A 12947-nucleotide genomic window follows, 5' to 3' on the forward strand; every position below is an offset into this window, starting at 1 on the left:
ATGTTCCAAACACATTTATGCACATTGTAAAGTAATTATTTATGTTTTTTATGTTTCATTAAATGATTATAGCCATGCTTTACTGGGTTATTAATCATTATCTGTTTTTATGCCACTCTGGTCCGTGTAGACAAACTTTCAAGTCGAGGAGCAGAGTTTGCGTCCCGGTTAAAACAAGACTTTCACCCAGGAAACGCGTGTTTGTGTCCCAGGAGTGTTTGAATCCAAACCACAATCTTTTTTCTTATCTTAACTAGTCGTTTTGGTGCCTAAACTTAACTGCCGTTGCCATATGGTTCTCACTTTTTGTTGGCTAAACTCAACTGCCACGGACCCTGAAAGGACCGTCAGCTCGCGGTGCCCTGTACCCCCCCACAGCCACCTTTGGTCGGCTAAACTCAACTGAAACGGCCGCAACCTCGCGGTGCTCTGTAGCCGGCTCCCAGTAACCGTCGGCTAAATGTAACTGTAAAGACCCCTAAACTTAACTGTCATGTGCCCGGTTGTCACGTGAACAGCCAGCGGTTGCCTGATTTCGTAGGATATCATAAAAACCCGTTCATGAGAATGTATTGTACGATTTTATGTGACAAACAAAACTGATTGATTGATGATATCTGCTTACAACTACAATTATGTGTCATAAGCAATACTTTATAATATATATGACAAACAGCAGACATGTATATCTGCAGAGTAAAGCCAGACTTTGTGGGCAAATACAAAACGTACTTAACAACCATTTTAAAGTAGCCGAGTGGACTTGTGACAGGTGGTGTCACTCCTACGCGCAGCGTGTTGCTCAACCAGGCGGTGCAGATGGTGCTGTGTATGCCAACAGTTGTTGCTAGGGAGATACTATTTACCCCCCGCCCCCCAATTCTTTCTACACTTATATAGAATTTCACATTTTTTAGGAAAAAAATGAAAATAATCACAAGCTGTGATATTGCGTTTTATATTTACAACACAAATAGGAAACGATAATGTTGTGTAAAGACTAACAAAACAAAACAGCGAGGCCAGAAATCACTGAGCAAAACACTGCTGACAACAGAGACATGTCATTAATGTCAAGTGAAGAAAATGTGCAGTTACAGCATGTACATTAAATGTTTGACAAATCTGGGTGTGTAGGTTGGTCGAAATTTGACATAAGATGTCTGCAAAAATGTGTCTGCGTTCGGTCCTTAGTATAACATGCATGTAAAGAAAAAAAGCAAGTCGCCATGTGAATTATGCTGTATTGAATACGTGTTTCACAAAACCAATAAAAAAGTGCGACAGCAGTCCTGAAAGCATAGTGACAAAAGAGTGAAATAGTGTAAACTGATCAGATATTGTACATGTTCTCTGTAAAAGCCTGGGAAACTTCTTTTTTTTGTCACACATACCCACTTGATGTTGGCTACATGGCATTTTTTTGGAAAAGTGAAAATCAATAGCAAAGGGGTAACTGTAAATGTTATAGAAATGGTTCCAAATTTTGGGAAATACTCTCATTCACGTTCTCGTCGAGCAATATGAGAAGACTGATACTTGATTGATAAATATGAAGCTACAACCAGCAGCCGGTTAGCCTAGCTTAGCATAAAGACTGTAAACAAAGGAAAACTGCTAGCCTGGCTCTGTGCAAAGCTATCAGAATTCCCCTACCAACACCAAAAAGCTCACTAATGAGCATGTAAATGTCTGGTTTGTTCAATCTGTACACATGCAGAAATGTTGTGGAAATCAATGTGTGAAGAGAAATAGGAACATTTCTGTTCACGTATGGATTAAACAAATAGGATTAAACGTTTATTTGTGAGCTTTAGATGTGATAGGCGGCTAATTCATCTTTGACTTTCACTCTTTCCCCGTTTCCAGTCTTTATGCTAAGCTAACTGTACTATAGTGGTACTGATCTTCTCATTTAAAGCTCAGCAGGAAAGCAAATTAAAGCTTTCTAAAATGCCAAAATATGTCAATAATGGCAGTGAATGAGATAATGACAATTTTATTCCATCAGCCACTCTCTTGTTAATAAAACTGGGCTTTGAAATCAAAGTTATTATTATATAAATGATCTTTAAAACAGTATGAACCCTCTGTTAATCCTAGGAGCGAGGTCACAGCAGTTTCACTTCAGAACAACCAGTGAACAGTCGGTAGCATCAACTCTGAGGCTAATTAAAGAAATAGTTTGAGATTTTAGTTAATATGTTTAGCTGTTTCCCCCTGCTTGCAGTCTTCATGCTAAGCTAACTAGCTGCTGGCGATAACTTCCTATTTAGCACACGTACAGAAGAGTGGTATCAATCTTCTCATCTCACTCTCGGCAACAAAAGGGAATACAAGGATTTCCCAAAACATTGAACAATTCCTGTAAGTCTGGTTTCATTACAAATCATTTCGGATCATAAACTCAGAGTGTGGTCTGTGTTTACATGAGCGTTATTTGTCCATGTGCAGATTGACAAGACAACTGTAATATTACAGGTGTCTTGTCATTAGCAATACATTGTATTACAGCGACCACATTTAATACTGAAATTCTGGGTGCGTTTGTAATAACTGACCTAAAGCAGTGTAAATACACTTTTTGATATACAACACGGCACAGAGTCTGCGCCTCACCCCACGAGATCCAATGTCCCAGCTCTTCACAGGAGTCAGAGCAGAGAGTACTTTACAGTTCATCAAAGTCTTTGTAAAATACAAGTTCTGTAGATAATTCCTTGTGACTGTGCACATACAGATGCACACTCTCGGAGTCTGCACGCTGTGATAAAAAAAAACAAAAAAAAAGGTTTTCTCCACATTATGTTCTTCACTTAAAGAAGTCAGAAAAGACAGAGACAGACAGTGGTTTAAAAAACATCATTGCATTAATTGACATAGTAAAACCAGTAGATTACGTTGAAGAGGCAGAAGCTGAAGGGGAATATTATCCGTGACCATCTGTCGATGGTGTTCACATCGGTGAGGTCTGGGATTTTGATTTTGAGCTGCGAGGATCGCCTCCGCAGACGGCTTTTCTTTCCGTGCGCGTTCCTGTCCGTACTGAGGCGGGCCGACTCTCGCGGCCCGCTCGGCTTCCTGTACTGGACCCCCGAGTGGTCCAACGCCGTGGAGGAGGAGTTGTGGGTCTCGCTCACCGTGGTTGTGATTTCATTCCCTCCCACCTCGTTGTGGATCTCCAAGGTTGTCAGCAAAATGTTCCCCCGGGAGTCGACCTAGGCACAGACAGACGGCAGCGGTGTTAAAAATGGGCTGCAGGGCTGACGCCTGGGTGACTGATGACACATGTGCAGCACGTGTCAGGCCCCGGGGCCGGCGTCTTCCAGCAGGCTGACAGATTACAGCCGGGGAAACGGAGAGCGGCCTTCAAAAGTAGCTTTCCTGTCCCAAAGTTAAATCACTTCTCTCAAATCAGCTCAAGGTTGGACTGGATGGCACTAATATTAATGTCATGACAGCTACTGCTCCCCAACATAAAAACATTCATAAATCATTCAGACCTATGTGGCAAAAATAGAGGCACAATATGTACACAGTCATATAACAAAAATATGGTTACAAGACATGAGAGGAGGTGAATATTTATTTTCTCACTCTGTCAACGTCTGTTCAAACAAGTGACAGAAACCGGTCTTATTCCAATCTTAGAGCTGCAAAGATTAATCGATTCATCGATCAGAGTCATTTGTTTATGAAAAAAAGTAAAAGCTTCTCTGATTCCAGCTTCTTAAATATATGTTCTAGTTTCTTCTCTCCTCTGGGACAGTAAACTGAATATCTTTGAGTTGTGGACAAAACAAGACATTTGAGGACGTCATCTTGGGCTTTGGGAAACACTGATCGCCATATTTTACCATTTTCTGACAGTATCGACCAAAGAACTAATGGATTAATCGAGAAAATAACTGACAGATTAATCGACAATGAAAATAATGGTGAGTTGCAGCCCTAATGTTGTGTTGTATGATTTGTCTATGTTCATTATAGAGTGGCTTGCATTAACTGTACATGATATCAGGGCCATAACGCATAAAGACAATAAAACACAGTAAAACACCACAGAGGAGAAGGGAATGTAAGGTTTCAGTTTCAGTGGAAGTTTCACAGATGTGATACAACAGGCAGTGAAAGACACTCACCCTCTGTGAGTGACGGCGTCCTTGTACCTGATTGGATAGTTTAACAGACGAAGACTTGCAATTGCCTCCTTCCAGAAGGGACTAGCCAGGAGAAACACAAACAGAAACCCCCCTTTTGTCTGTGCATTGGTCAGGTGTTAGCTAGCCTAACAATCAGGAGGCTGAGAATCCCAGCGGGCACAAACGCCTCAGAGAGGACGATGGGGGACACACAAAGTTGTTCAACTGTATGGACCGGATAAATCCAGTGTTGACAATTCATTACATATAATTATACTATATATATGGACGTAACAACAACAGTTATCTACTAGGGGTGTTATGATTCTCAAAATCCACAATTCGATTTGACCCTCAATTTTAAGGTTCCGATTCAATTTCTGATTTAAACATTTTCTTTTCAGGACTGACCGCAATGCCACTTACAAAGCCCCTAGATGGGAGAAGGTTACTTTACAACAACAGTTTGGGTCTTTCAAAATGAGTGACGCGCAATTGATACACCATTAGTTTAACAAGGTGCACATAAATGCACCATGGAGTACCGTTGGAGCCCACATGCTTTACCTTCATTGTTTGTTTCCATAATCACTCACTGGAAGGCAAAATGTTGCCTTTTTTCAGTTCTGTTGTCTCTCTGTTATCCCCGCCACTGGCAGTGGCCATGGTGTCTGGGAAAGAGCAGCTGCAGGCTAACGCTAAGCTAACGTTACCCTGTGTCTTTAGCTGCATGCTACCGGCCGTTAAAGTGATTATATGTAACTTTTTAATGTTTCTGAAACTGTAATTTTTCATCTGATGATCATAAATGACCTGTAACAGCAAACGAGACTAACTAACTATGCTATTTTTATATAGTTTTTATTAATGCCTGTGCCCAGGTCCAATTTTTCCCGCAAAGTCAGAAAATGATTTGTGACAGGTAGACGGCGCTACAGTCACACATTGTGACGGGTCACAGTTTTCTTTGTAACACCGGAAAAGCCTGTGTTAGTAAGTATCCAGCCAGGTAAAAGGTAACAGGAACTTTCTTTATATAGGCCTAATTGTATTTTAAGGTTATGTTAGAAGTTATCTGCTGTAGTTATGGCTGATACTGGGGCAGGGCCATCACAGGAAAGAAGAAATTAAACGAAGAATAACTAAAAGCTCAAAGGGAAAGTGAAAGAAGACGGGTGATAACGTGAGCCACACTCGGTCGGGCTTTAACAGATGGAGACAATTACGGGATTGTAAATGATTCAAAAACATCCCTGAATTGGCCCTCAGGTATTTATAAAAATCTATTTAATTCATAAAATAACTTTACAATGCGTGATGTGGTTATATGTCAGTAGCCAACATTAAATGACGTCCCCTTTCCATTTAGCGTGGACGTGTTATTCCTTTTAGTCCGTGATTGTGTTGGCCTACTATTTTATTCTCCCTTGTACCCCTGTACTTGTGTAAAATGTCCTTGGGTTTCATGAAATGCGCTATATAAGTTATTACGTTTGTTGCTACAGCAATCACTCAATGCTTTGGCTCATGACACAGTGACAGTGTTACCCGGTTTAGCTCACAATACATCCAAAAAACGTTACCGTATGCAACACTTAAAAATGCAATGATGCATCTGTAACGTATTCTTTTATTGTAAATTTTCTGTCTGAGAAAAATATTAATTGCAACTACTGTATATGACCTCCCCGTAACTCTAACTCAGTAATCTACAGTGGGTAACACGGCACTGTCAGACAGCAGCTCTGGTAAAAACACTACCGCTTTTGTCCAAAGCGGCCGCTAGAATCAACACAAACTGAAAGTTAGAAATAGCCACTTTAAGCTACATTGTGTCTGTTTTTTTTTCAGTGCACGTGCGCAAGTAGTGGAGAGAGAAAACAATATTGAGGGAATTGCGATCCTGCTCTTTATTTTGACAGTCGAAATCGAAAGTTTGTTTTGATCAATGTTCGATTCAGAGATTGTGAACCCCATTATCTACATACATGCTACTCATCTTGGTTTCTCCTACTTGTTGGAGTAAGTTAGTAAAGGCTGACATTGCATTACTGTCATCCACAGACTTACGACTAGTGAATTTAGTTAAAAACTAAAACCCCCGTTGTTCTGAACCTCCCAGCTTATCTATAGGAAATAATGAGTGTAACTTGATTCTTTGATGATTTGTTTTATTCACCACTTGTATATACGTTTGTACATTCTTTCCTGTGTAATTTGTTAAATAGTGGTTCTTGTATTCTATTTTATTTATTATCTCTTATATGTGCTGCTTTAGCACTGAAATTGCCCATTGGGATTGCCCATTATTGGGATCAATAAAGTCTATCTAACCAAATCTAATTCTCTGGAGCTTTTGGAAATGATTCTCACCTTGGGTCCATCAAATTTATCTCGCTCATTATTTGCCTTCTGTGCCTTCTCAGCCATCTTCTTCTGCATCTGAGGTCCTCTTCCAAAGAAGATGTAGTTGACGAAGGCGTACTCCAGCAGAGCCAGGAAGACAAACACAAAGCAGCCCATCAGGTACATGTCTATAGCTTTGACGTAGGGGATCTTGGGCAGAGTCTCTCTTAAATGCGTGTTGATGGTTGTCATGGTGAGGACAGTGGTGATCCCTGTAAGCAAAAAAAGAAATAAAAAATCACCAAGTTGCAAATAAAAAAAACAACAAAACACAACTAACCTCAAATACAACCTGCATGGTCATGAAAGAACACAAATGCAGTTTTTTAAACAACTTCCTAAACTTCCTTAGATCATAAGCAAATTATCCAGACCCAGTTTTCTAAAAACACATGGGAGCGTGTTTGTTTAACTAACTTGTATTGACTGAGCTATATTAAATTTGATATTGTTTAATTAAAACTAATAAAAAATCAATTTGTGTAGCAGTACAGGGGCTAAAAAGAAGGTATACTCTTAAGAGTGCTACTGTATTAGTCTCACTGCCAGACCTTCCTCCACAGCGCTGCGGAGTAGGGTCTGGCTAGTCCACACATGATTCCAGGATGGGAGAAAAACGTGCTCTAGTTTATTGGCATTTCTTTAAACCAATCACAATCATCTTAGGCGGCGCTAAGCGCCGATCAGAGCCACGGTGCCTCTGCTAAATAGTCTCAGGAAGGAACTTGTTTTGGTGGAACATGTGGACGTTCAAAAGTAGTTTTAGTCGTGCAACAGAAAACTCAGATTGGACAGATAGTCTAGCTAGCTGTCTGGATTTACCCTGCAGAGATCTGAGGAGCAGTACAAACACAAAGGAAGAGGAAGGGGACGGACATCAGTCCGAAAAGAAGGACATCTGGCGTAATTTCCAACGGCAGCGGAGCAATCCCTCTTATTAAGAGAGAGAATTGTATTGTTCTGTCAAGGTCATTTTCATCAGCTGCAGGTACAAACATTTCCATCAAACCTGATTATAAGATACGTTAAACCGTTAAAAGCCTTGAAAACCTTGAAGAGGAAAGTTCCTGATGCCTATTCTAAACAAGTTTGAATTTCTTTAGTTTGGATAAGCACAAAACGCTCCACTATATGACCATCATGTAACATACAGTACAACAAGTGAACAGACTCAGCGAAGACACAACAAACAGCAGTGTAGTAATTCTCTGGATAAGGTGCACCATCAACATTAAATGTGTCGGTGTTGTGTTTGTGTCTCCTGGATGGCTCACCAACCTGGACGCTGTCTCTATTTCTGTCGACTCTGACTTATATAATTAAACCAAAAGTGTTGCACCGTACAGTGCTGGATGTGTGTGGGTGTGAAGAGCACTGTGGGTTTGTGGCATTGATTTCTGCAGAACAAAGGGAAGAGCAAGAATCCAAAGAGACTCAGAGCTCAGGAGGAGAGGGTTACTCAACAAATCCCCGAATTATTTTCAGTGCAGTACTGCAGACTTTAATGCTGCTGTCTTTGACATTACATCAGCTAAAAGTACAGGGAAAGATTACCAAATGATAGCCACTGATGACATCTCGTAGATGATGATAACGTCCAATCATAGCTTTAGCAACCGTAACTAGGGACGTCTGTCGAGCTTTTGATTATTTTTTTCACTTGTTAAATAAATGTGCGTGGGGCTATCCTTTAACATTAAAAGTAATAAATATACTATTTGAAAACACAAACATGTATGTAAACTAAGCAAACAAGGTTATATTGAAATTAAATAATAGATAGATGGATAGATAGACTTTATTAATCCCAAACTGGGAAATTACTCTGTCAGAAAATACAAGAAATATACTAGAAATATTACATAAGATAAAATAAGATAACAAAAGATCAAAATACCAGTATGGAAAAAATATATACTTATATAGAGGAATGAAAATAATGTACATGTATACAAGAGTAGAATAAAATGTACAACCTACATACAAAGTATATATATATATATAACAAAATATGTATAGGCTAATATTAAATATAATAATGTGATGTTACATGTTTTGTTATCATACTTATAATACTTGGACTAACTAGCGCTACAGTACACGCCAGAACAATGCTGTTTCTTGATTTCCACGTCTTCGACATGGATCCACTGGCGAGGATGCTGACTTTTTGCCTGGAACATGTAGCTTTGGCTTCAGTCTTTAAGCATGATATCATGTATGTAGCCATATAGTTAACTGAAGACCCCTTTTTACACGATTCTAACTGAATACGAGTTAGCAAGACACATTTATATAAGCAACTGGAGACGGTGTTGTCAGTAAACTCATGCAGCTAACATTAGCTTAATTAGGGCGCTAGCTACAGCTGATAAAATCTTCCAGTGACAGTTGTCGTTTTTAGCCGGGAAAATCGGTGGTCGCCGCCGGCTAAAAATGAGAAGCCAGCTGATATCTCTGATATCCAGGATGCATTGTTTCAAAATCAAGAATTTTGATGATATATTTGCCACCATGACTTAGCAAAGTGTCAATAACCGGATGTACTTAGTCTATACACCACGCAGCCGCAATGAGATTCCAAGACTTCTTAATGCCACACTTCATTTCCCCCTGCCAATATAGGACGCCTGGTAGGTATCTCTGAAAATGTAGTTTACCTCAGGATTCTCAAAGCACCATAATGGCAGAGAGAATGGAAACATACACTGAATCATCACATAGGGAGTGATTGAATTTGGATAGTAGCCTACAGTAAGCGTAAATGCTGCATTGATCTCAGTGTGACAGACCGTGGTCTTCTCAATGTGGCAGCGTTACAGCAGGTCTGACCCTGCCGAGGTGCTTCTAACTATAGCTGCTCAAAATGTTCTACATAGTCTCAGTGAATGACTACGCGACCGGGATGTAATGAAGGCTGCAATAATGTGCTCTTCCTTACAACGTAACGCTAGATGCTGAATGAGGATATCCATTAAGGCAAAGATCAATGCAGTCAGGGATGGTAGGGTGTTTTCCTGTGGCGAACAGAGCCTCGTCTTTGTTTCAGTCCCGGAGACCAGTGGAAAGAGTCTTAGATCCAGTCCAGTCTCCTATTACACTACAGAGCAGACTGAAAGGAAAACATTCATTCTGAATCTGATATTTATCTATTCACACACAGTATGTATGAAATAAGTGTGGGAAGAAGTCACCAATAGTGCTCTGCATGCATTTAAAATGGATGAAAGTTAACTGTCTTGATCATTGAGTGTAATGTCACACAATCCTTTTCTTCTTTTTACGATAGTGCTGATACGCGGAGTTCAAAATTTAATTTTTCGTCCACTAGCCAAATGGCTAGTGAATGTTCAAATTTGACCAGCCACTCAATAGATTGCCATTGCTTTTTTGGCTGGTGAGTGAGGCAAATCTACCAACCACTTACATATTTTACCAGCATTTGGCTAGTAGATGGTGCCAATTTTGAACCTTGCTGATACCATACCTTGGTTGTGGTCTCGATATCAAAACAATGACTTTTCACTTCATTTGAGTAATATAAATGCTTTTCTACAAATCCTGTTTTCCATTTAATAAAGGAGGCTAAACTTCAAACAAGAGGGTGCACACAAACTTTGCCTACATTAAAATGCAGTCATAATGTATGACTCCCTGTTTGGCGCTGAGCTGACAGGAGGAAAATAGCTCCCTAACTAGTGTCTCATTGCCAGACCTTCATCAACAGTGCTGCAGAGGAGGGTCTGGCTAGTCCACACAGCATTCCAGGATGGGAGAAAAACGTGCTCTGGTTTATTGGCATGTCTTTAAACCAATCACAATGGTCATGGGCGGTGCTAAGCGCCGGATGGAGCCATGGTGCCTCTGCAAAATAGCCTCGGGAAGGAACTTGTTTTGGTGGAACATGTGTACGTTCAAAAGTAGTTTTAGTCATGCAACAGAAAACTCAGATTGGACAGATAGTCTAGCTAGCTGTCTGGATTTACCCTGCAGAGATCTGAGGAGCAGTTAACCATAGTCCTCACAAATCCACCGGAGGTTAGAACGGCAACACAAAGATAGAGGAAAATTCGGGACATCTGGCGGCACCGGAACAATCCTGGAAATGAAACATCGTCGATGTAGACTACTCCCTAGCGAACATCCTCAAAGTTTAGCTTGCGATATAACATTTTTTTTTTTTATCAAAATATTGCTGGTGCCTCTCTAGGAAGGGGCAAGACTAACAATTCAAAGAACCGACCGGGACACCTAACAAAGAGAGCCGTGAGACCACACCAAAATATTAAAGTTGCAGGCCATAAAACAAAACAATTAACTAAAAAGTGACAGAGTTCAGGGGGACTTCAGACTGGGGTGATAATTCTCTGTGGATTTGTCACAAGCAACACCTTTCACATTACGCACATCATTTGATTAATGTTTTTGGTGTAATTCTTTGTGGGGGCTTTTATTACTTTTTAATTTATAGAGCAGCTGAAGGATGACAGGAAAGGGTGGAGAGGGGGGGGGATGACACGCAGCAAAGGACCATGGGTCGGATTTGGCCCTAGCCGCTGCCAAGGACTCAGCCTATATGGAGCACTCACTCTACTGGGTGAGCTAAAGGTTACCCCATTTGATCCATTGTTAATATAAAAGTGTTTATTAGTGCAGCTTTAACTCTAAACACTGTGGCCTAAAATGCATGGTGAACTTTTTTCTAAATCTGGAGTCAAATAATGTAATAATGTAATGTTTAAATTAATCCTAGTCCTCACTTTGCTACATACCCTTCTGAGACTCCACACTAACTGTGAAAAGGAAAGACAGTTTTAGAAACAAATAAAATTGGAAAATTCAGATCCCCTGTTTATGTCCTCTCTGGCCGACAACATCCCACCTATTATCCTCTCAGGTCCCAGCACGGTAAATTACATGAACTTGACATGATCTTCTAACAACCGCTCAATCACCTTTACAATCTCTCTGAGAGGGAAGAGAGGCAATCACTCATAAATACATCTCACAAAACAACCCAGTTTCTGCTCGGTAGCCGTCCATTCAGAACTAATTCATGACCTCCCATTGCATCTCATCTGTTAATCTGTCCATTACTACCTGAGTGAGTGAGATAGTGTTAAGTGTTTTAGGAAAGAGAGGAAAGTGTCCGAGTCATATTCTGAGGAGAAAAGTAGAGTTGAAGCAGAAAAATGAGCCTCCATTGGGGAAAAACTCTGCAACTTTGCAACAAGTTAAAAATAAAAGTAGGAAAAAAAGTAAGAGTGTAAAGTGTTCCTCTGAGATTGGCTCTGTGTCTAATTTGTTTTAATTGATTGCACCTGATCCTACCCACCTGTTTTAAACAGGCTGGACCGTGACGATCATTAAGCCTGCACACCGAAAGCCTGAAACATTTGGGGTTGGCACTGTGCGTGGTAAATGCAAACAGTGCTTAAATGACTGGATTGGACAAAATGTAAAACCTTGTTGTGGAGAATCTGTAGCATCACATCATATGGGTTTAATTAGTTTTTGTTTTCTTAATTTCTGAACTTCTGAAGTGTTCCTTGATTCACAGAAACTCCTCCGACAGCCACATTCACCAAAATCATTCTCTGTCAAGAGTCAAGTCAAGTCTCCACTTTAATGATGTCATAGTTTAAACGTGTTCTGTCTGTTTTTTAGCTTTGGGACAGAGGTGGTCACTGCTCACCAGCCTGCAGCCCCACACTATCAAACACAAAAGACATCCGACTGAAGGTGAAGCGACAGAACTGAGATCAATCTACTGCACACATCATACCTAATGCAACTCTGGCAGCCGAGGCGTCATAATTTATCCAGAACGACACCCAGGATAGGATGGTGATGAGGATGGAGGGCATGTACGTCTGCAGGATGAAGTATCCGATGTTTCGCTTCAGCTTGAAGCTCAGAGACAGTCGAGGGTAGGCACCTGCAGGGAAACACAGCCAAAAGGAAAAAGCCCTTTTTAATTCAAAAGCGACGAGGGGATGTCTCGCACTTTGTTTTGGTTCCTATGGCGATGGCCTCACAAACTGGTTTCATCACCATGGAAACAAGCAAGCGTGGTGCAAATTGCAAAGCATTTTATGATGTTAGCCTTGAGATTATGTGTGTGCAAACACCACAATACAGAGCAAAATGTAAAACGGTTTTCACACACATACAATGTTAAAGGAACAGTTTGACACAACAGGGGGGAAACCGCTAGCATTTCTCTGAGATGTTGGGAGGCAGATTTTGTTACCTTTGGACAGAGCCAGACTAGCTGTCCAGTCTTTATGCAAAGATAATATTTAAGATAAAGTTAAGCTAAATCAGCTATTGCCATTAATGTGAGTTTCTCGCTCATTTACACCTGAACAAGACACAAGACTGTTTATTAGATAGTAG

The 12947-nt window shown here is 40.5% G+C and overlaps 1 protein-coding gene across 4 annotated transcripts in view; it reads right to left on the minus strand.

Moving 5' to 3' along the window:
• Positions 1-942: 942 nt before the first annotated feature.
• The window catches only part of gabrb3 (gamma-aminobutyric acid type A receptor subunit beta3), a 37253-nt gene continuing 25248 nt past the window's right edge, over positions 943-12947 (minus strand). The window contains exons 7-11 of one of the 4 annotated variants that reach the window (XM_028588203.1): positions 12334-12486; positions 6516-6760; positions 4143-4223; positions 2901-3218; positions 943-2764 (exon numbers count right to left, since the gene is read on the minus strand). In XM_028588203.1, the coding sequence (XP_028444004.1) occupies positions 2672-2764; positions 2901-3218; positions 4143-4223; positions 6516-6760; positions 12334-12486 (890 nt within the window). In that variant the 3' untranslated portion in view covers positions 943-2671. Of the gene's footprint in view, positions 3219-4142; positions 4224-6515; positions 6761-12333; positions 12487-12947 lie in introns of all 4 variants that reach the window. The other 3 variants (XM_028588206.1, XM_028588205.1, XM_028588207.1) reach the window with 3 other exon arrangements.

This window comes from Perca flavescens, chromosome 9 (genome assembly GCF_004354835.1).
Source record: "Perca flavescens isolate YP-PL-M2 chromosome 9, PFLA_1.0, whole genome shotgun sequence".
Taxonomy (NCBI): domain Eukaryota; kingdom Metazoa; phylum Chordata; class Actinopteri; order Perciformes; family Percidae; genus Perca; species Perca flavescens.